This window comes from Oncorhynchus clarkii, chromosome 24, assembly GCF_045791955.1.
Source record: "Oncorhynchus clarkii lewisi isolate Uvic-CL-2024 chromosome 24, UVic_Ocla_1.0, whole genome shotgun sequence".
Lineage (NCBI taxonomy): Eukaryota > Metazoa > Chordata > Actinopteri > Salmoniformes > Salmonidae > Oncorhynchus > Oncorhynchus clarkii.
Genome location: NC_092170.1, coordinates 33,158,346 through 33,183,245, shown reverse-complemented (window position 1 = coordinate 33,183,245; position 24,900 = coordinate 33,158,346). Strand labels below are relative to the sequence as shown.

Here is a 24,900-nt window from a genome sequence, read left to right as displayed (position 1 = left end):
TAGGCAATTCTCAAATAATCGTAAGGTATGCTTTCACCGTAAAGCATTTTTTAAATCTGACACCTTGGTTGGATTCACAAGAAGTTCATCTTTAAACCTATGTAAAATATGTTGTGTTTTCTTAATTTTTATGAGAATTTCTGTATTTGAATTTGGCGCTCTGCAATCTCACTGGATGTTGGCCAGGTGGGACGCTAACGTTCCACATACCCTAGAGAGGTTAATGCTAGCTAGCAACTTACCTTGGCTTCTTACTGCATTTGCGTAACAGATGGGCTCCTCGTGAGGCAGGTGGTTAGAGCGTTGGACTAGTTAACCGTAAGGTTGCAAGATTGAATCCCTGAGCTGACAAGGTAAAAATCTGTCGTTCTGCCCCTGAACAAGGCAGTTAACCCACCGTTCCTAGGCCGTCATTGAAAATAAGAATGTGTTCTTAACTGACTTGCCTAGTTAAATAAAGATTAAATAAAGTTGGAAAAAAAAGAATTGGCGTCCAAAATTATTGATTTCCGATTGTTATGAAAGCTTGAAATCGGCCCTAATTAATCGGCCATTCCGATTAATCGGTCGACCTCTAATGCTGACCACCTGTTACGCGAGTGTAGCGTCAAAAGGACCTTGTGGTTGCAAGGAGCCAAGGTAAGTTGCTAGCTAGCATTAAACTTATCTCATAAAAAACAATCACGTAATCACTAGTTAACTACACATGGTTGATGATATTACTAGGTTAACTAGCTTGTCCTGCGTTGCATATAATCAATGCGGTGCCTGTTAATGTATCATCGAATCACAGCCTACTTCAACTTTGCCAAAAGGGTGATGATTTAAGAAAAGCGCATTCACGAAAAAAGCACAATCCTTTCACAAATGTACTTAACCATAAACATCAATGCCTTAAAATCAATACACAGAAGTATATATATTTTAAACCTGCATATTTAGTTAAAAGAAATTCATGTTTGCAGGCAATATTAACTAGGAAAATTGTGTCACTTCTCTTGCGTTCAGTGCAAACAGAGTCAGGGTATATGCAACAGTTTGGGCCGAATGGCTCGTTGCAAACTGTGTGAAGGCCAAATTTGACATAATTATGACATAACATTGAAGGTTGTGCAATGTAACAGCAATATTTAGACTTTGGGTTGCCACCCGTTAGATAAAATACGGAACGGTTCCGTATTTCACTGAAAGAATAAATGTTTTGTTTTCTAAATGATAGTTTCCGGATTTGATCATATTAATGACCTAAGGCTCGTATTTCTGTGTGTTTATTATATTATAACTAAGTCTATGATTTGATAGAGCATCTGACTGTGCGGTAGTAGGCAGCAGCAGGCTCGTCAGCATTCATTCAAACAGCACTTTACTGCGTTTTGCCAGCAGCTCTTAGCAATGCTTGAAGCACAGCGCTGTTTATGACTTCAAGCCTATCAACTCCCGAGATTAGACTGGCAATACTAAAGTGCCTATAAGGACATCCAATAGTCAAAGGTATATGAGATACAAATAGTATAGAGAGAAATAGTCGACGTGTCAGAATTCCTATAATAACTACAACCTAAAACCTCTAACTTGGAATATTGAACCACCAGCTTTCATATGTTCTCATGTTCTGAGCGAGGAATTATTTATTTTTTTACATGGCACATATTGCACTTTTACTTCTCTAACGCTGTGTTTTTGCATTATTTAAACCAAATTGAACATGTTTCATTGTTTATTTGAGACTAAATAGCTTGTATTTATGCATTATATTAAGTTAAAATAAGTGTTCATTCAGCATTGTTGTAATTGTCTTTATTACATATACCATATTCAGGTGTAGAATACAACACCTGTTGTATTCAGCGCATGTGACGAATGAGATTTGATTTGGAGAAGACACTCGCTTGACTGTATGATCTGTGCTCTCTGTTGCTTTAGTTTCACTGAATAACGTATTTATGTTGTTTTTCAAGAATATCTGGTCAGTTATGTGTAAAATGTAAAGCGTGGAAGATCTCTGAATTCCTGTGATAAGCTTACAGTCCGGAACTACAGACTAGTGCTCAACTGTTTGATGTAGTTACAAGGCAACAGGCTGCTACAGTCAGTGTACTTCCCCCTACTGTAGTTAGCGCTTGAAACCGGACCCTGCCTGTAAAACAAACCATGTCTTTATCTCTGCCCAGGGAATCTCAACTACATGTAGCATATATATCAGAAAATGATGGATCCCTGGCTTCCTTGGGCTCTATAGTGGTCATTCTTTATAGCAAAGAGCAAAAAGGTCCAAGGACAGCTGGTTGGAGGATACTATGTGGACATGCCAGGCTCACTGGAATCTAGTAGTGAAATTATACAGGCACTTCTATTGTTTGCCCCTGATGAGTCACTGATTATGAGCACCTGTAATAAGGCCCCACAATTCTTCCTGGTCATGCCATGTGATCAGGAAAAGAACAGATCACATCTCATGCTTTTCCTTGTCTGATTCTCTTTCTCTTTCTCTCTCTCTCGCGCTCTCGCTCAATTCAAGGTGCATTATTGGCATGGGAAATATGTTTACATTGCCAAAGCAAGTGAAATAGATAATATACAAAAGTTAAATAAACAATGAAAAATGTACAGGAAACCCTCACAAGTTTCAAAGTAATAGAGACGTGTTATAACGATGTGCAAATACAAAAGGAAAAATAAATATGGGTATATTTACAACGGTGTTTGTTCTTCACTGGTTGCCCATTTCTTGTGGCAACAGGTCACAAATAATTGCTGCTGTGATTGCATGGTATTTCACCCAATAGATATGGGAGTTTATTAAAATCGGATTTGTTTTCAAATTCTTTGTGGGTCTGAGGGAAATTGTGTCTAATGTGGTCATACATTTGGCAGGAGGTTAGGAAGTGCAGCTCAGTTTCCACCTCATTTTGTGGACATTGTGCACATAGCCTGTCTTCTCTTGAGAGCCAGGTCTAATTAGCGGGTATCGGCCTAATTCTGCTCTGCAAACTAATTTGCCAGAATTTTACGTAATTATGACATAACATTGAAGGTTGTGCAAAGTAACAAGAATATTTAGACTGATGGATGCCACCTGTTAGATAAAATACCGAACGGTTCCGTATTTCACTGAAATAATAAACGTTTTGTTGTCTAAATAATAGTTTCCGGATTCGACCATCTTAATGACCAAAGGCTCGTATTTCTGTGTGTTATTATGTTAGAATTAAGTCTTATTTGATAGAGCAGTCTGACTGAGCAGCAGCAGGCTCGTAATCATTCATTCAAACAGCACTTTCGTCCGTTTTGCCAGCAGCTCTTCGCAAGCACAGCGCTGTTTATGACTTCAACCTTATCAGCCTAATGGCTGGTGTAACCGATGTGAAATGGCTAGCAAGTTAGCTGGGTGTGCGCTAATAGCGTTTCAAACGTAACTCGCTCTGAGACTTGAAGTAGTTATTCCCCTTGCAGAGGGGCTTTTGTGGAGTGATGGGTAACGATGCTTCGAGTGTGGCTGTTGTCGATGGGTCCCTGGTTTGAGCCCAGGTAGGGGCGAGGAGAGGGACGGAAGCTATACTGTTACACTGGCAATACTATAGTGCCTATAAGAACATCCAATAGTCAAAGGTTAATGAAATACAAATGGTATAGAGGGAAATAGTCCTATAAATACTATATTAACTACAACCTAAAACCTCTTACCTTGGAATATTGAAGTCTCATATTAAAAGGAACCACCAGCTTTCATATGTTCTCATGTTCTGAGCAAGGAACTGAAACGTTAGCTTTCTTACATGGCACATATTGCACTTTTACTTTCTTCTCCAACACTTTGTTTTTGCATTATTAAACCAAATTGAACATGTTTCATTATTTATTTGAGGCTAAATTTATTTTATTGATGTATTATATTAAGTTAAAATAAGTGTTCATTCAGTATTGTTGTAATTGTCATTATTACAAATACATTTTAAAAAGTCGGCCGATTTTTAAATCGGTATCGGCTTTGAAAAATCATAATCGGTCGACCTCTACTCACAACCACAAAGGGCAATAGGGTTCTATAAATTATTCAAGTATTTTTAGACAGCACCTGTGGTGCTGCTTTTTAGGCTGAGGTTGGTATAGTTTGTTGTGTGCTCTAGGTCAACAAGTGTATAGATGGAATTTGAATTTGTGGTCCTGGCAAATGGACCAGTATTTTTGTCTAACTGAGATTTACTATCAGGGCCCAGGTCTGACAGAATCTGTGCAGAATATCTAGGTGCTACTATATGCCCTCCTTGGGTGGGGACCGAAGCACCAGCATCAGCAAATAGTCGACATTTGACTTCAGATTCTCGTAGGGTGAGGCCAGGTACTGCAGACTGTTCTACTGCTCTCGCCAATTAGTTGATATATACATTGCCTTGCAACAGTATTCATCCCCCTTGGTGTTTTTCCTATGTTGTTGCATTACAACATGTCATTTAAATTGTTTTTTATTTGGATTTCATGTAACAGACATACACAAAATAGTACAAATTGGTGAATTGAAATGGAAAAAATAACTTGTTTCAAAAAATGATAAACCAATTCAAACAGAAAGGTGGTGTGTGCATACAGTTGAAGGCTGAAGTTTACATACACCTTAGCCAAATACATTTAAACTCAGTTTTTCACAATTACTGACCTTTAATCCTGGTAAAAAGGGCAGTTAGGATCATTACTTTATTTTAAGAATGTGAGATGTCAGAATAATAGTAGAGAATTATTTATTTCAGATTTTATTTCTTTCATCACATTCCCAGTGAGTCAGAAGTTAACATACACTCAATTAGTGTTTGGTAGCATTGCCTTTAAATTATTTAACTTGGGTCAAATGTTACGGGTTGTCTTCCACACGCTTCCCACAATAAGTTGGGTGAATTTTGGCCCATTCCTCCTCACACCTTGTGTAACTGAGTCAGGTTTGTAGGCCTCCTTGCTCACACATGCTTTTTCAGTTCTGCCAACAAATTGTCTATGGGATTGAGGTCAGGGCTTTGTGATGGCCACTCCAATGTCTTGACTAAGTTGTCCTTAAACTTTGGAAGAATGCTTGGGGTCATTGTCCATTTTGAATACCCATTTGCGACCAAGCTTTATTACTTCATATATCTTTATGGACATATTCTTTATCCCTTTACACTTGTGTGTATAAGGTAGTAGTTGTGGAATTGTTAGGTTAGATTACTCGTTGGTTATTACTGCATTGTCGGAACTAGAAGCACAAGCATTTCGCTACACTCGCATTAACATCTGCTAACCATGTGCATGTGACAAATACAATTTGATTTGATTGACTGATGTCTTGAGATGTTGCTTCAATATATCCACATAATGTTGCTACCTCATGATGCCATCTATTTTGTGAAGTGCACCAGTTCCTCTTGCAGCAAAGCACCCCCACAATGTGATGCTGCCACCCCCGTGCTTCACGGTTGGGATGGTGTTCTTTGGCTTGCAAGCCTCCCCCTTTTTCCTCCAAACATAACGATGGCCATTATGGCCAAACAGTTCTATTTTTGTTTCCTCAGACCAGAGGACATTTCTCCAAAAAGTACGTATAGTCTGCTCTATACCAAATTAGCATACCTCCTGAGTCTCTTCCCTGTTTCACACCTGTTAGTTTGGTGGATGGGACTACCACCTCTCTGTAACCTAGAGGGCAACCAGTGGGTCCGTCTCCTCTATAACATGTTTCTTGTAGGATAACAATGTCTGTATTTCCAATATCTTTAAGTCTGGGCTCCTGCTCTTTAGGCCAAAGGCAGATGACCTCAGACCTTGTATATTCCAGGATGAGATAGTAAAAGATTCTCTCGCTCTCAGGCTGCAGATAGCCCAGGAGGAGCACCGTACAGTAGAGGTGGAGAAGGTGAACCTGGAACAGAAGCTGAGGGATGAGATCAACTGTGCCAAGCAGGAGGCCCAGCGGCTGAAGGAGCTCCGCGAGGGCACCGAGAACGAGCTGAGTCGGCAGAAATACGCAGAGGAGGAGCTGGACCAGGTACTGGACTGTACCACTTTGGGGAGGGGCAGGTGTGGATAACACATGCATGTGGATGAGAGAGGGGGAATTATTCTAGCGGGGTACTTGTTGAGAAACAAGGTGTGGTTGAGGCCAGTAACATGATCCTGTATATTAATTCCAGAGAGGGGAGACTTGACTGAACCCTGTTAACCACTCTATATTCTATATAAACATTTAGATGGATCAGATGCAGAATGCTATCAGTAGGCATAACTCCCACTCAGCTCTTTGCCCATCAGGGAAATGTAAGGAAAAGAAGCAGTGGTCGGCCCACACAGGGCAGCTGAGCAGAGGGCTCATGTTGTGTACTCTTCATTCTACTACGATCACTATGGTCTCCTGAGAACACTGTAGTCTGATGGAGGAAGCAATAGTCACTCCTTTATCTGATTTCAGTTCTCAAGATATGACTAGAGAAAGATGGCTCCCTCCTTTTCAGCATACATGCCTACGAAGAGCTAGTATGTGTATATATATGTATGTGTGTGTGTGTGTGTGTGTGTGTGTGTGTGTGTATATATGTGTGTATAATGTGTGTGTGTGTGTATGTATATATATGTGTATATGTGTATATGTATATGTATATGTGTGTATATATATATATGTGTATATGTGTATATATGTGTGTATGTATGTATGTATATATATATATATATATATGTATGTATGTATGTATGTGTATATATATATATATATATATATATATGTGTATGTATATATATATATATATATATATATATATATACGTGTATATATATATATATATATACATACATACATACATACATACACATGTATGTATGTATGTATGTATGTATGTATATATGTGTATATATATATGTATATGTGTGTATGTGTATATATAAATAAAAGCTCTTCGTAGGCATGATGGATCAGAATGTTTTCATATGAAGTAAGGATTCGATTCACCGCTCCTGACTGCAGACAGGGCATATTGCACCCTAAACCATGGCCTAGTTCTTCACAGGATTTAGAATGATCATTTCATCTGTGGAGGTCAAACCAGGTCAGTCCTCATGCCTGCCTGATCAGAAAAGATAACCACACAGATGTCACATGGTCCCATATACAGCCCTAACTCTCCCATGTGCACATGGCTTGCAGGCTCCCTGCTCACCTAGCCCTAACGCTCCCTGTGCACATGGCTTGCAGGCTCCCTGCTCACCTAGCCCTAACTCTCCCCTGTGCACATGGCTTGCAGGCTCCCTGCTCACCTAGCCCTAACTCTCCCTGTGCACATGGCTTGCAGGCTCCCTGCTCACCTAGCCCTAACTTTCCCCTGTGCACATGGCTTGCAGGCTCCCTGCTCACCTAGCCCTAACTTTCCCCTGTGCACATGGCTTGCAGGCTCCCTGCTCACCTAGCCCTAACTTTCCCCTGTGCACATGGCTTGCAGGCTCCCTGCTCACCTAGCCCTAACTTTCCCCTGTGCACATGGCTTGCAGTCTCCCTGCACACCTAGCCCTAACTCTCCCTGTTCACATGGCTTGCAGGCTAGCCTGCTCACCTAGCTCTAACTCTCCCTGTGCACATGGCTTGCAGGCTCCCTGATCACCTAGCCCTAACTCTCCCTGTGCACATGGCTTGCAGGCTCCCTGGCTGGCCCAGTGGTGCTCCATTAAGACTTGTCAGTGATTGAGTCTAAGGGCGGGTGGATGCCTCTATGGCTCTGGGCTCATTTGCGCAGCTCTTAATGAGGATGTCTGGAGACAAAGAGAGTGCTAGCTTTCACACGCCAATGAGATCACATTTCCCTCTCCCACCTCCCCATCCACATTTACACCATGGTCCAGAGGGACACTGTGGGAATGATTAATTTGTGTTTAACCACTTTGACTTTTGGCGTTGAGACTTTAGTGTGTTCTTTTCACTGCTGTTTTGAGTCAGAAGAAGTTAAATGCTGTAGGTTGACTTCTGGTCTGTGTGACGTGTGTGTATTTTTGCAGGTGCGCATGGCCCTGAAGAAAGCAGAGAAGGAGCTGGAGTCTCGCTGCAGCTGGTCCCCACCAGAGTCCCTCCAGAAGTGGCTCCAGCTCACCCATGAGGTGGAGGTGCAGTACTACAACATCAAGAAGCAGAACGCTGAGAAACAGCTACTGGTGGCGAAAGAAGGGGTGAGATGCCACAGGACTACATATATACACCGCATGAGGACTAGAGATATACACCGCATGAGGACTAGATATATACACCGCATGAGGACTAGATATAAACACCGCATGAGGACTAGATATAAACACCGCATGAGGACTAGATATAAACACCGCATGAGGACTAGAGATATACACCGCATGAGGACTAGAGATTTACACCGCATGAGGACTAGATATAAACACCGCATGAGGACTAGATATAAACACTGCATGAGGACTAGATATAAACACCGCATGAGGACTAGATATAAACACCGCATGAGGACTAGAGATATACACCGCATGAGGACTAGATATATATACACCGCATGAGGACTAGATATATACACCGCATGAGGACTAGATATATACACTGCATGAGGACTAGATATATACACCGCATGAGGACTAGATACAGTGCCTTGCGAAAGTATTCGGCCCCCTTGAACTTTGCGACCTTTTGCCACATTTCAGGCTTCAAACATAAAGATATAAAACTGTATTTTTTTGTGAAGAATCAACAACAAGTGGGACACAATCATGAAGTGGAATGACATTTATTGGATATTTCAAACTTTTTTAACAAATCAAAAACTGAAAAATTGGGCGTGCAAAATTATTCAGCCCCCTTAAGTTAATACTTTGTAGCGCCACCTTTTGCTGCGATTACAGCTGTAAGTCGCTTGGGATATGTCTCTATCAGTTTTGCACACCCATTCCTCCTTGCAAAACAGCTCGAGCTCAGTGAGGTTGGATGGAGAGCATTTGTGAACAGCAGTTTTCAGTTCTTTCCACAGATTCTCGATTGGATTCAGGTCTGGACTTTGACTTGGCCATTCTAACACCTGGATATGTTTATTTTTGAACCATTCCATTGTAGATTTTGCTTTATGTTTTGGATCATTGTCTTGTTGGAAAACAAATCTCCGTCCCAGTCTCAGGTCTTTTGCAGACTCCATCAGGTTTTCTTCCAGAATGGTCCTGTATTTGGCTCCATCTATCTTCCCATCAATTTTAATCATCTTCCCTGTCCCTGCTGAAGAAAAGCAGGCCCAAACCATGATGCTGCCACCACCATGTTTGACAGTGGGGATGGTGTGTTCAGCTGTGTTGCTTTTACGCCAAACACAACGTTTTGCATTGTTGCCAAAAAGTTCAATTTTGGTTTCATCTGACCAGAGCACCTTCTTCCACATGTTTGGTGTGTCTCCCAGGTGGCTTGTGGCAAACTTTAAACAACACTTTTTATGGATATCTTTAAGAAATGGCTTTCTTCTTGCCACTCTTCCATAAAGGCCAGATTTGTGCAATATACGATTGTTGTCCTATGGACAGAGTCTCCCACCTCAGCTGTAGATCTCTGCAGTTCATCCAGAGTGATCATGGGCCTCTTGGCTGCATCTCTGATCAGTCTTCTCCTTGTATGAGCTGAAAGTTTAGAGGGACTGCCAGGTCTTGGTATATTTGCAGTGGTCTGATACTCCTTCCATTTCAATATTATCTCTTGCACAGTGCTCCTTGGGATGTTTAAAGCTTGGGAAATCTTTTTGTATCCAAATCCGGCTTTAAACTTCTTCACAACAGTATCTCGGACCTGCCTGGTGTGTTCCTTGTTCTTCATGATGCTCTCTGCGCTTTTAACGGACCTCTGAGACTATCACAGTGCAGGTGCATTTATACGGAGACTTGATTACACACAGGTGGATTGTATTTATCATCATTAGTCATTTAGGTCAACATTGGATCATTCAGAGATCCTCACTGAACTTCTGGAGAGAGTTTGCTGCACTGAAAGTAAAGGGGCTGAATAATTTTGCACGCCCAATTTTTCAGTTTTTGATTTGTTAAAAAAGTTTGAAATATCCAATAAATGTCGTTCCACTTCATGATTGTGTCCCACTTGTTGTTGATTCTTCACAAAAAAATACAGTTTTATATCTTCATGTTTGAAGCCTGAAATGTGGCAAAAGGTCGCAAAGTTCAAGGGGGCCGAATACTTTCGCAAGGCACTGTATATACACCGCATGAGGACTAGATATAAACACCGCATGAGGACTAGATATATACACCGCATGAGGACTAGATATATACACCGCATGAGGACTAGATATATACACCGCGTGAGGACTAGAGATATACACCGCGTGAGGACTAGAGATATACACCGCGTGAGGACTAGAGATATACACCGCGTGAGGACTAGAGATATACACCGCGTGAGGACTAGAGATATACACCGCGTGAGGACTAGAGATATACACCGCGTGAGGACTAGAGATATACACCGCGTGAGGACTAGAGATACACACCGCGTGAGGACTAGAGATACACACCGCGTGAGGACTAGAGATACACACCGCGTGAGGACTAGAGATACACACCGCGTGAGGACTAGAGATGCACACCGCGTGAGGACTAGAGATGCACACCGCGTGAGGACTAGAGATGCACACCGCGTGAGGACTAGAGATATGCACACCGCGTGAGGACTAGAGAGATGCACACCGCGTGAGGACGAGAGATGCACACCGCGTGAGGACGAGAGATGCACACCGCGTGAGGACGAGAGATGCACACCGCGTGAGGACGAGAGATGCACACCGCGTGAGGACGAGAGATGCACACCGCGTGAGGACGAGAGATGCACACCGCGTGAGGACGAGAGATGCACACCGCGTGAGGGCGTGAGGACGAGATATATACAGTGGGGCAAAAAAGTATTTAGTCAGCCACCAATTGTGCAAGTTCTCCCGCTTAAAAAGATGAGAGGCCTGTAATTCTCTTCATAGGTACACTTCAACTATGACAGACAAAATGAGGGGGAAAAATCCAGAAAATCACATTGTAGGATTTTTAATGAATTTATTTGCAAATTATGGTGGAAAATAAGTATTTGGTCACCTACAAACAAGCAAGATTTCTGGCTCTCACAGACCTGTAACTTCTTCTTTAAGAGGCTCCTCTGTCCTCCACTCGTTACCTGTATTAATGGCACCTGTTTGAACTTGTTATCAGTATAAAAGACACCTGTCCACAACCTCAAACAGTCACACTCCAAACTCCACTATGGCCAAGACCAAAGAGCTGTCAAAGGACACCAGAAACAAAATTGTAGACCTGCACCAGGCTGGGAAGACTGAATCTGCAATAGGTGCGCAGCTTGGTTTGAAGAAATCAACTGTGGGAGCAATTATTAGGAAATGGAAGACATACAAGACCACTGATAATCTCCCTCGATCTGGGGCTCCACGCAAGATCTCACCCCGTGGGGTCAAAATGATCACAAGAACGGTGAGCAAAAATCCTAGAACCACACGGGGGCACCTAGTGAATGACCTGCAGAGAGCTGGGACCAAAGTAACAAAGCCTACCATCAGTAACACACTACGCCGCCAGGGACTCAAATCCTGCAGTGCCAGATGTGTCCCCCTGCTTAAGCCAGTACATGTCCAGGCCCGTCTGAAGTTTGCTAGAGGGCATTTGGATGATCCAGAAGAAGATTTGGAGAATGGTCAGATGAAACCAAAATATAACTTTTTGGTAAAAACTCAACTCGTTGTGTTTGGAGGACAAAGAATGCTGAGTTTCATCCAAAGAACACCATACCTACTGTGAAGCATGGGGGTGGAACATGTATGCTTTGGGGCTGTTTTTATGCAAAGGGACCAGGACGACTGATCCATAAAGGAAAGAATGAATGGGGCCATGTATCGTGATATTTTGAGTGAAAACCTCCTTCCTTTCAGCATGACAATGATCCCAAACACACCGCCCGGGCAACAAAGGAGTGGCTTCGTAAGAAGCATTTCAAGGTCCTGGAGTGGCCTAGCCAGTCTCCAGATCTCAACCCCATAGAAAATCTTTGTTGAAAGTCTGTGTTGCCCAGCAACAGCCCCAAAACATCACTGTTCTAGAGGAGATCTGCATGGAGGAATGGGCCAAAATACCAGCAACGGTATGTGAAGACTTACAGAAAACATTTGACCTCTGTCATTGCCAACAAATGGTATATAACAAAGTATTGTGAAACTTTTGTTATTGACCAAATACTTATTCATTAAAAATCCTACAATGTGATTTTCTTGATTTGTTTTTCTCATTTTGTCTGTCATAGTTGAAGTGTACCTATGATGAAAATTACAGGCTTCTCTCATCTTTTTAAGTGAGAGAACTTGCACAATTGGGGATTGACTAAATACTTTTTTGCCCCACTATATGTGCTGTATGAGGACTAGATATAAACTAAAAAAAAAAAATGTCCTCTCACTGTCATCTGCGTTTTATTTTCAGCAAACTTAACGTGTAAATATTTGTATGAACATAACAAGAGTCAACAACTGAGACATAAACTGAACAAGTTCCACAAACATGTGACTAACAAAAATTGAATAATTTTTCCATGAACAAAGCGAGGGGGTCAAAATCAAGTTAGTCAGTATCTGGTGTGGCCACCAGCTGCATTAAGTACTGCAGTGTATCTCCTCCTCATGAACTGCACCAGATTTGCCTGTTCTTGCTGTGAGATGTTACCCCACTCTTCCACTAAGGCACCTGCAAGTTCCTGGACATTTTCTGGGAGGAATGGCCCTAGCCCTCACCCTCCAACAGGTCCCAGACATGCTCAAAGGGATGGAGATCCGGGCTCTTCGCTGGCCATGGCAAAGAACTGACATTCCTGTCTTGCAGGAAATCACGCACAGAATGAGCAGTATGGCTGGTGGCATTGTCATGCTGGAGGGTCATGTCAGGATGAGCCTGCAGGAAGGGTACCACATGAGGAGGATGTCTTCCCTGTTTCGCACAGCGTTGAGATTTCCTGCAGTGACAACAAGCGCAGTCCGATGATGCTTTGACACTGTCCCAGCTCGATCCCGCTCCAGAGTACAGGCCTCGGTGTAACGTTCATTCCTTCGAGGATAAACGCGAATCCGACCATCACCCTGGTGAGACAAAACCGTGACTCGTCAGTGAAGAGGACTTTTTGCCAGTCCTGTCTGGTCCTGCGATGGTGGGTTTGTGTCCATAGGCAACGTTGTTGCTGTTGATGTCTGGTGAGGACCTGCCTTACAACAGGCCTAAAAGCCATCAGTCCAGCCTCTCTCAGCCTATTGCGGACACTCTGAGCACTGATGGAGGGATTGTGCATTCCTGGTGTAACTCGGGCAGTTGTTGTTGCCATCCTGTACCTGTCCCGCAGGTGTGATGTTCGGATGTACCGATCCTGTTACACGTGGTCTGCCACTGCGAGGACGATCAGCTGTCCATCCTGTCTCCCTGTAGTGCTGTCTTAGGCGTCTCACAGGACAGACAATGCAATTTTTTGCCCTGGCCACATCTGCAGTCCTCATGCCTCCTTGCAGCATGCCTAAGGCACATTCATGCAGATGAGCAGGGAACCTGGGCATCTTTCTTTTGATGTTTTTCAGAGTCGGTAGAAAGGCAACTTAGGACACAAAAGATTTCATAACTGTGACCTTAGTTGCCTATCGTCTGTAAGCTGTTAGTGTCTTAACGACCGTTCCACAGGTGTATGTTCATTAATTGTTTATTGAACAAGCATGGGAAACGGGGTTTAAACCCTTTACATTGAAGATCTGTCAAGTTATTTGGATTTTTACGAATTATCTTTGAAAGACGGGGTCCTGAAAAAGGGACGTTTCTTTTTTTGCTGAGTTTATATGATGCCGTATGAGGTCTAGAAATATTTACAGTATGAGTACTAGATATATTTACCGTATGAGAACTAGATAGTTATGCTGTATGAGGTCTAGGTGTATTTGCCGTATGAGGACTAGGGAGATATGCCGTATGAGGACTAGGGAGATATGCCGTATGAGGACTAGGGAGATCGTCCTCGCAGTGGCAGACCACGTGTAACAACACCTGCACAGGATCGGTACATCCGAACATCACACCAGCGGGACAGGTACAGGATGGCAACAACACCTGCCCGAGTTACACCAGGAATGCACAATCCCTCCATCAGTGCTCAGGGTGTCCGCAATAGGCTGAGAGAGCCTAGACTGAGGGTTTTTAGGCCTGTTGTAAGACAGATCCTCACCAGACATCACCGGCAACAACGGCACCTATGGACACAAACGCACCGTCGCTGGACCAGACAGGACTGGCAGAAAGTGCTCTTCACTGACGAGTCGCTGTTTTGTCTCTCCTAGGGTATTGGTCGGTTTCGTGTTTGTCGTTGAAGGAATGAGCGTTACACTGAGGCCTGTACTCTGGAGCGGGATCGATTTGGAGGTAGAGGGTCCGTCTGGGACAGTGTCAAAGCATCATCGGACTGCGCTTGTTGTCACTGCAGGAAATCTCAACGCTGTGCGAAACAGGGAAGACATCCTCCTCATGTGGTACCCTTCCTGCAGGCTCATCCTGATATGCCGTATGAGGACTAGGGAGATATGCCGTATGAGGAGTAGGGAGATATGCCGTACGGGGACTAGGGAGGGAGATATGCCGTACGGGGACTAGGGAGGGAGATATGCCGTACGGGGACTAGGGAGGGAGATATGCCGTACGGGGACTAGGGAGGGAGATATGCCGTACGGGGACTAGGGAGGGAGATATGCCGTACGGGGACTAGGGAGGGAGATATGCCGTACGGGGACTAGGGAGGGAGATATGCCGTACGGGGACTAGGGAGGGAGATATGCCGTACGGGGACTAGGGAAGGAGGGAGGGAGGGAGATATGCCGTACGGGGACTAGGGAGGGAGGGAGGGAGGGAGGGAGATATGCCGTACGGGGACTAGGGAGGGAGGGAGGGAGGGAGATATGCCGTACGGGGACTAGGGAGGGAGGGAGGGAGGGAGGGAGATATGCCGTACGGGGACTAGGGAGGGAGGGAGGGAGGGAGATATGCCGTACGGGGACTAGGGAGGGAGGGAGGGAGGGAGGGAGATATGCCGTACGGGGACTAGGGAGGGAGGGAGGGAGGGAGATATGCCGTACGGGGACTAGGGAGGGAGGGAGGGAGGGAGGGAGGGAGATATGCCGTACGGGGACTAGGGAGGGAGGGAGGGAGGGAGGGAGGGAGATATGCCGTACGGGGACTAGGGAGGGAGGGAGGGAGGGAGGGAGATATGCCGTACGGGGACTAGGGAGGGAGGGAGGGAGGGAGGGAGGGAGATATGCCGTACGGGGACTAGGGAGGGAGGGAGGGAGGGAGATATGCCGTACGGGGACTAGGGAGGGAGGGAGGGAGGGAGGGAGATATGCCGTACGGGGACTAGGGAGGGAGGGAGGGAGGGAGGGAGATATGCCGTACGGGGACTAGGGAGGGAGGGAGGGAGGGAGGGAGATATGCCGTACGGGGACTAGGGAGGGAGGGAGGGAGGGAGATATGCCGTACGGGGACTAGGGAGGGAGGGAGAGAGGCCGTACGGGGACTAGGGAGGGAGGCTTTACGGGGACTAGGGAGAGAGGCCGTGCCCCCCACCCCCCCCCACCGGTTTATGAACCCCCCCCCATAAATACCTTTACCCCTTCTCTCTCCACTTGACAAAAAATTACTTTTGAAAATCCGTTGTTACCACAGAGAGACTTTGTAATACAATAACGTCAAAAGATTGGGAATGGAACAATATTTCTGTCATCCAACCAGTTGAAAGCATCCGTTGGTACTTAAAGAATATGATGTCAGATCAGTTGTTGTCTGGGACATTATATCTGATGATGGACAATATAAATTGTATCTTGGAAAGTCTACACATTCCTAGCCCATTCCTTTTCCGAATGGGCGTTTATTAGAATGCATAAGATTCTGTGTTTACGGTTGCATCGCTTCTCAAGGTCCGATAGAGACCCAATCCCTTTGTCCTTCAGTCTTCCCACTCTTTCATTCAAACCTAACCCCCTTTCTTTGTGTAACCAGCTGTCATGACAGTTTTATCTGCTAGGGACTCTTTTTTTTTTATGACATAATTAGTAATCAATGTATGATCCATCCTTTGTATGTCATTCTGTGTGATTATTTAGCTATTTAGTAAATAAATAATTAAGCCAATTTTTGTATTGCTAATTCAACTTGTTAGCCAGAGTTTGAAGATTTTTACGACTTTCATATGAGACTGAATAAGGTGACGATGAGTAATTGACTGCTATTGATATATAATCATGTAATCAATAAAATGTTAGGTAATCGATTTAATAAAATAGCCTGTCATATAATTTAATCAGCCAGAGACACAGCAACCGTATGAGTTGGTCCAGGAGATGTCCCTGTCCATGTGAGCAGGAGAAACTCTGTACCCTTAGTGTGACAGAACGGGAGAGTCATGTTTTATCTTGTGTGTGTGACTGCAGGCAGAGAAGATCAAGAAGAAGAGGAACACCATATTTGGGACCTTCCATGTGGCACACAGCTCCTGTCTGGATAATGTGGATCACCAAATTCTGACAGCCAAGTGAGTTTAATTAAAGATTGGGATTTGTCTAAGCCAATATCTCCTATAACTATGTTCACATTGTGATCTGTGGTTGTATCCCTCTGCCCTCCCCGTCTCCCTCTCCTCTCCTCCGGTCCAGACAAGCCCTGGGTGAGGTGACTGCTGCTCTGAGGGAGAGGCTGCACCGTTGGCAGCAGATTGAGATTCTGACGGGGTTCACCATCGTCAACAACCCTGGGCTTACCTCCCTGGCCTCCACCCTGAACCTTGACCCCAGCATCATGGGTGGCCGGGCCACGCCCCAGCACTTCATTATGTCTGATGACATGGACGACATGGACGAGGACATCATATCGCCCGGAACTCTGCAATGTAAGGGCTCGTCCGACTCCCTCGGCTTCACTGTAGGACTCGGTAGCAAAATACCCCCTAAATACACCAAGGGCCTCCTGGGGAAATCCAAAAATCAGCTCTCATATGAAAATTAGCATACAGCCACAAAGTATTATCATTAACGATTTATCAACGATTCTGTGAATTTACAAAATGAGCAGCCTTGTTGGTGAAGGGATTCAGGGTGTTTGTCTGTGATTTGAGGGTGTTGTGTGTTTGCAAGTCTATAATATATGAATTGTAATTTCACCTGTTTTTTTTTATGTTTTCAGTTGGTTATTTTGTTCCATTTTGGAATTTAGTGTTGCCTTGATATGTGTGAATTTCACTTCTGAGATGGAGTGTAAGATGGTGGCCAGTGTTGATACCCCCATGCTGTGGAAATGTAACCTCTGAAGAAATACATGCTTCATGACACCATATCTTTGTGCTGATCTATTTTTAGCAGTTGTCTCCTAGTCTGACCAATGGAATGTGCTGAACATGAAGTAATAGTAAGCAATATGAAAGGCTGTTGTACTCCTGTACGCTTTATAAGGCTTTAGCTTTGGTCTAGGCCTATATTTGGGAAAGAAGAAGGCACAATGGCCTTGTTGTGCTGCCTGGAAGACCGTTTGTTTTACTTTCTCACATAGCCTTGCTTTTATATTGTCATTCCCCTGGGGGTACATGTTAAACTCCATTCAGAAAGTGTTCAGACCCCTTTCCCACATTTAAAAAAAGTTAAAATATATTAAACAGTCCCCCGCCCCCTCATCAATCTACACAATCTACCCCAAATGACAAAGCAAAAATAGGTATTTATATTTTTGGGCAAGTGTATACATAAGTCTTCAGACCCTTTACTCAGTACTGTAACCACCTTTGTCAGTGATTTACAGCCTCAAGTCTTCTTGGGTTTGACGCTACAGGCTTGCAACACCTGTATTTGGGGAGTTTCTCCCATTCTTCTCTCCAGATCCTCTCAAGCTCTGTCAGGTTGGATGGGGAGCGTTGCTGACTAGCTAATTTCAGGTCTCTCCAGAGATGTTCGATCGCGTTCAAGTCTTGAGTCTTGTTGGGCCACTCGGGGACATTCAGAGACTTGTCCCAAAGCCACTCCTGCGTTGTCTTGGTTGTGTGCTTAGGGTCGTAGTCCTGTTGGAAGTTCCTGGGTGCTTTGGAGCCGGTTTTCATCAAGGATCTCTCTGTAATTTGCTCCGTTCATCTTTCCCTCAATCCTGACTAGTCTCCCAGTATCTGCCGTGGAAAAACATCCCCACATCATGATGCTGCCTCCACCATACTTCACCGTAGGGTTGGTGCCAGTTTTCCTCCAGACGTGACACTTGGCATTCAGGCCAAGGAGTTCAATCTTGGTTTCATCTGACCAGAGCATCTTGTTTCTCATGGTCTGAGAGTCCTTTAAGTGCATTTTGGCAAATCCAAGAGTCTTGGTGGTTTCAAACTTCTTCCATTTAATAATGATGGAGGCCACTGTGTTCTTGAGTACCTTCAATGCTGCATAATGTTTTTGTTGTCCTGTGCCTCGACACAATCCTGTCTCGGAGCTCTATGGACAATTCCTTTGACCTGATGGCTTGGTTATAAATTTGCAAAAAAAATGTGAAAAAGCTGTTTTTGCTTTGTCTTTATGGGGTAATGTGTGTAGATTTAGGATTTTATTTATTATCCATTTTAGAATAAGGCTGTAACGTAACAAAATGTGGAAAAAGTCAAGGGGTCTGAATACTTTCTGAATGCACTGTATCCCTTTTCTTCAGCCACTAAGGAATTACATACTCAGGGTTTCTTCTTTTGAATTGAGAATTACAGCTTTTATTTACCAGCTACGCTCTCAAAGGGAGTTATGATGCGAACAACATACTTTAGTTCTTATGTCTATTTCTCGTCTTTTGGCAACCTAAATATATTATATTTGTCACAACATAATGTTGACATATAAAGTCAATCAATGTGTACGGGTCTCCTGGTACCCAGCACTGAGCTCTACTGGGCAGTATTTGGGTTATGATTATAGCAGACCCAGAGAGAAGGACTGATACTGTCTTGGATATGATAATAGCTGACCCAAAGAGAGCAGACCCAAAGATAAGGTGCTGATACTAACTATCTGGGCTATGATTATAGCTGACCCAGAGAGAAGGGCTGATACTTACTGCAGTTGTAATCTGAGCTCTGGTGCTGCAGTCTCCTTCTAGAGCTCTGTCACTACAGTCCTCTAAGTCTTCTAATCCACATTAATTACATGTTCCCTCCTCCCTCACTTCCTCTCTCTCCTCCCACCAACACTGTCTCTTTGGTTTTTGGCTGCGGCTGCCGTTCGTGTCTCTGGTCCACCCACAGACACCAACTGCCTCAAGGACCGGCGAGCCAGTGATCTGTGGTCCATGGGTTCTGGCAGCCAGTCCCTCAGGAAATACTCTGGTTGGCCTGTTAGCTACTTATACCCCTTTGTCCTGACCTCAACGCTCTCTCTCCTTAAGTCACACACCCTTGTCAAAGCCTCACAGCAGATGGATATAGCTGTAACACGCTGGCCTGGGACAGGGACTGTAGATGGATATAGCTGTAACACGCTGGCCTGGGACAGGGACTGTAGATGGATATAGCTGTAACACGCTGGCCTGGGACAGGGACTGTAGATGGATATAGCTGTAACACGCTGGCCTGGGACAGGGACTGTAGATGGATATAGCTGTAACACTCTGGCCTGGGACAGGGACTGTAGATGGATATAGCTTTAATACTCTGGCCTGGGACAGGGACTGTAGATAGATGTAGCTGTAACACGCTGGACAGGGACTGTAGATAGATATAGCTGTAACACTCTGGCCTGGGACAGGGACTGTAGATGGATATAGCTTTAATACTCTGGCCTGGGACAGGGACTGTAGATAGATATAGCTGTAACACTCTGGCCTGGGACAGGGACTGTAGATGGATATAGCTGTAACACTCTGGCCTGGGACAGGGCCTGTAGATGGATATAGCTGGAACACGCTGGACTGGGACAGGGACTGTAGATAGAGAAGGAAAACTGTCTATGCTGTGTCCATGTACCCCTGGCCTTACTGTCTCAAGCTGTCCAATGACTTGCTCTTCTTTCTCTGATCCTCATCACCCAGAGAACTCTTAGACCCTCTCACAACACACAGCACTGTCTGATTTTACACATGAAGGATTAGTTATGATGAAATATTTAACTTTTGTACTCCCTGCAAAAATCCTCACCAGACACCAGCCAAACGTCTCACCAGACACCAGCCAAACGTCTCACCAGACAGTGCCATCCCTCATTTTCTCTTGTTTAATGCTATGGCATAGCTAAGGCCCAGGTAATTGAACAGCCATCACTTGCCTTCCTCACAAGCAAACGTTACTGAAGTGCTCAGAACAGAGGTCAAGAACACCAATTCAGAACTGAAATGTCCCCAACACCCATGTCTGCTACTGCCCTCCCAGTCTAATTCCAACCTACTGTTTTCCCTCACCCTGTGTGTTTTGTATAATCAGACTTTGGTTGTTGATAATGGTATTGTTCTGTGTTGTGTCAGCAGCTCCCAGTATGATGTCCCTGCGTCAGCGCCACATGGACTCCCAGCTGGCCATGGGCTCTCAGAGGTTGGTAGAGACCTGCCTGTTGGCGGGGCAGCAGGGAGACTGCACCTCTTACCCATCCAGATCTAGGGCCACCCTCCAACAGTCACACAGCCAGTCCTTCCAACAGTTTGAGGCTCTCCCCCTGCCTCCCCTGTCCTCGGCTGTCTCGCACCCCTCGATCATCTGCTCCTCTCCACCTCCTCCTTACCGTCAGCCCCACTCCTTCCACTCCTCCTCCTCCTCCTTACACGCCTCCGCTCCTCATTCCTCCCATGTCTATCACTCGTCTTATTTTCAGCCCATGGACACCATCCCAGACTTCCAGCGCAGCAGCAGCTTCGGGTACCACTCTGCTCTCTTCCCTCCACACGCACCGCATGCGCGTTGGCTTTTCACCCATTCATTTCACCTGTAGTAAATTCCACTGTTTTCCATGTCATTTTCATTAACAATAGTTTCCTCTGACTAGAACTCACCCATTGTACAACCTGTGCATTAATACTTTTCTTTGAAAATCCATTTAGTTGTTTTATTCTTTCATATTTGAGTTTTTTACATCCACTCCCAACCCGTGTCTATCCTGGTTGCCCAAACTACCCTGACCCCTGCCTGCACTACTAACAGGAGTGGAGTTCCAGTTTCTGAGTAGTGCCCACAGTGTCCTGTTGTTGGCGAGTAGTGCCCACAGTGTCCTGTTGTTGGCGAGTAGTGCCCACAGTGTCCTGTTGTTGACGAATAGTGCCCACAGTGTCCTTGGCTTTACAGGCATTGGATAGATTACCTCCAGCATGCAGTGCTTTAGCTTGGATACCCTTTTCAGTCAGGCCCAGTGCAGAAACAATTCCTAGCCTCTACCCCATAGGTACCCCATAGTTCTGAAAGGATTATAAAGGTATAAGCATTCCATCAGGTGGTAAAACATCCACCTAGCCTATCAGAGGGGAAAATGGAGCTACTGCCATTGCTTATATCTGTCCAGTTCTTTCAGATCTACCTGAAGTGCCTAGGTGGTAGAGGCGATAGAATGTCTCTGGACTGTACCTCACTGTCCCTCTTCCTCCACCGACTCTCTTCTGTTCTTCCACAGGGATCTGAACCGCTCAGACTCAGACTCCTCCCTGTCCCTCTCCCAAATCGGTGATCGTCTGTCCGCCTACAGCTCCAAGGGCCACCTGGTGAAACCCACCCCCTTACTGTATGGTCCCCCTGTCCGCTCCGCCTCCGACGAGCCCTCCCTGCATGCCCACACACCTAATGGAGGGAACCGTGTCCACGAGGGAGGAGCCCAGACCGAGCCAGTCCCCGAGAGCCCCATCCTGATGAAGAAGGTGTACAGCATCGAGAAATCAGCCAGCCTGGGAGAGATGGACGTTGGCCTCATCGGTATGTCCATGTCAGAGTCCTCCTGCTCCCTCAGCCTCAACTCAACTGATGCCGACACCCCCTCCCCCACGGGGGGCCAGCCTGGGGCTGCAGGGGCCAAGGGAAGCAGCCGTATCCCTCAACTCTCCTCCAAGAAGAGCCCTCTGGAGGAAGACAGCGGCTCCACGGGAGAAGACACAGACTCCGTCGCCAGCCGTAAGAAACACACCTTCAAGATCTTCAAAAAACAGAAGAAATAATGACAAGGGCAACTGAAGACTTTTAAAGAGCTATTAAAGGTGTTTCACTTATTATTATTTCTGTTTTGGAAAACTTGTTTTGGGTTGTTCACTGGTCACAAGCGATGGCGCAAATCTTTGCCTTTAGGGTTTTCTAGGTACTTTCGCTGAGGGACTGTGGGAGCAAGCAGCTATTCGATGATGTTTGTAATGGGTGGTGTTGTATAGTGGAATGGAAGCACTATTTATTTAGCAGGAAAGTGTGCCAGTCGCTCAGAGGGAAACAAGTATCCTGGATGGATGTCTTCTGTTTTACTTCAACCTGTATCAGTTTGCATGTCTTCACCTTTGTTTGACTGATATTTTCTGGATTCTCTTAGGTGTGTGCTTGGTTCTTGTCCTTATTCTGCTTAGACAACACTTAAAAACTCAGCTGTTTCTTGTCGTTAATCCCCGACCATCTCCTTGTTATGTGTCAGATGGACATTGAGCACTTAAGGCCAGTCAGTGTTGGTCAATGGTGAGGGGAAGGGAGGGGGGGGGGGGGCTGAAAAGGGCTGAACGATACTTGCAAAAACTTCTCGAGTCAATTGTGCTAACAAGAAATCTAGTAGTCAATGTTATCACAACTCTTCCAGTACAGCTGCAGACACAGCAAGACACAGACTAGGCAAACATTTCCCTGGGATAGAGCACCTTTAGAAGTGGAAGTGCTAACTTGATTTAATCCCTTTGAAGACAAAGCTAGGTAGCCGGTGTAACTGCCTTGTCTATTTGTCCCAATCATAGCCCTGATCTGTTCCCTAATAGAGGTTATTAAAATGACTACTTGAACTATATGAATTTCGTATCAATGTATGTTTATTGAAGTAAACCTCTACATTTGCAAATTGCCTACCATATCAATCTATGTTGTAATTGTAGGAGATATCACGTGAATCATTAGGAGTGCTGTAGGAGACGCTAATCTTTTTAAGTGCCAAAACAAAGACTCGGGTCCAGTGGCCTTTATTCTTGTCAACAACTATATATGTACTGTCTGTTGTAAGTTAGAGGCAGCTTTAGAATGAGTAGCACTGCCTTCTGTTTTATCTGGGGACTAAAATCAGGTGATCAATTTGACATGGTCACCCACAACATTTCAAGCAGGGAGTTGCAGGCAGCATTTGTAATTCGAAGACTCCCAAGTTGTGTGTTGAGCATTTTTGAGGTGTTTGCTACTTTAGCTTGGACTGTAGACGACCCAGATCACCTAGATCCACATTATACAGCTCCAGAGTCAAGAGCACAGTAATAGCATCTATAGGTCACCATTATAAACTCACTTGCCATTATTGGTTTTGTGAAAGCACAAATGGTTTCGAAACGGATGTCACAATGCATTCTGGTAGTAGGGACTCTCCTAATAACTTCCTAAACAATTGACCTGCTGGACTGCTCCTGAATCTGATAACCAAAGCAGTGCTGCTAACGACACCATTGCCCCCCAATGGAGGCCTCACACAGTGAGATTGATGGTATGGATGAAAAAGAAATGTCATATTCTTTCATTGATCAGTTGAAAACATAAACTTCCTATTGGTACTTTTTAAAGTGTAGTTTGTACCTCTTCTGCACGATGAAGCTGTAATATGGATTATGATGTCTGTCTGTTGCCAGGATACTGCACTGAGTTGTTTTGATGCATGTCAGCTACTGTATTAACGTCTATAATGGGCTTGAGGCAGAGTTCAGCTCGAGCATCATCTCTGTTCACCCCTACTTAAACCCCAACTTCTCATTTTGAGCTTCTATTTATGAATACATATATTTGTACAGAGAAAAACAAATATTTTGCATTTTCTGTGGCGTTCTCTCGACTTTTATGGCACTCCTGCATGATAGCAATAAACTATTTTGAATGAAAGACATGGACTGTGTTTATCAGATACGTCTTTGTTTGGGGGGAAATGATGCCAACACATGAAACAGCAGCAAGGTATGTGCTGTTATCACAGAGTAATTGGCACTGCATAATGAACAGACATGATATACTGGGATTTTGTCATTTATTATATATGCATTTTATTTGTTTACTCATCCCTCTAGTTCACAGGAAATCACAAGCGCAATATGTATTAAATGTGTGAATATTTTTGAATTTCGTAACAAATTCAGAACGAATTCTTGGTTGAGTTGACTGGACCCCTGATTGCTTAGTGCTAACAGGGGGACAGATCTGCATTATTTACATAAGCACTTGTTTCACTGGTGGACAAAGCAGGATGCAGTGGTGGGAATACCTGACTTGTTTCGCTGCTGGACAAAGCAGGATGCAGTGGTGGGAAGAGTACCCGACTTGTTTCGCTGCTGGACAAAGCAGGATGCAGTGGTGGGAAGAGTACCCGACTTGTTTCGCTGCTGGACAAAGCAGGATGCAGTGGTGGGAAGAGTACCCGACTTGTTTCGCTGCTGGACAAAGCAGGATGCAGTGGTGGGAAGAGTACCCGACTTGTTTCGCTGCTGGACAAAAAAGCAGGATGCAGTGGTGGGAAGAGTACCCGACTTGTTTCGCTGCTGGACAAAGCAGGATGCAGTGGTGGGAAGAGTACCCGACTTGTTTCGCTGCTGGACAAAGCAGGATGCAGTGGTGGGAAGAGTACCCGACTTGTTTCGCTGCTGGACAAAAAGCAGGATGCAGTGGTGGGAAGAGTACCCGACTTGTTTCGCTGCTGG

The 24,900-nt window shown here is 44.7% G+C and overlaps 1 protein-coding gene across 3 annotated transcripts in view; it reads left to right on the top strand.

Annotated features, from left to right (window-relative positions):
- The window catches only part of LOC139382345 (stromal interaction molecule 1-like), a 61,685-nt gene extending 37,586 nt beyond the window's left edge, over window positions 1-24,099 (top strand). Inside the window, exons 8-13 of one of the 3 annotated variants that reach the window (XM_071126315.1) lie at window positions 5,836-6,013; window positions 8,005-8,172; window positions 16,506-16,606; window positions 16,728-16,960; window positions 20,542-20,605; window positions 21,672-24,099. In XM_071126315.1, coding sequence (XP_070982416.1) covers window positions 5,836-6,013; window positions 8,005-8,172; window positions 16,506-16,606; window positions 16,728-16,960; window positions 20,542-20,605; window positions 21,672-22,206 — 1,279 coding nt within the window. In that variant the 3' untranslated portion in view covers window positions 22,207-24,099. Of the gene's footprint in view, window positions 1-5,835; window positions 6,014-8,004; window positions 8,173-16,505; window positions 16,607-16,727; window positions 16,961-20,541; window positions 20,927-21,671 lie in introns of all 3 variants that reach the window. The other 2 variants (XM_071126314.1, XM_071126316.1) reach the window with 2 other exon arrangements.
- Window positions 24,100-24,900: the final 801 nt, after the last annotated feature.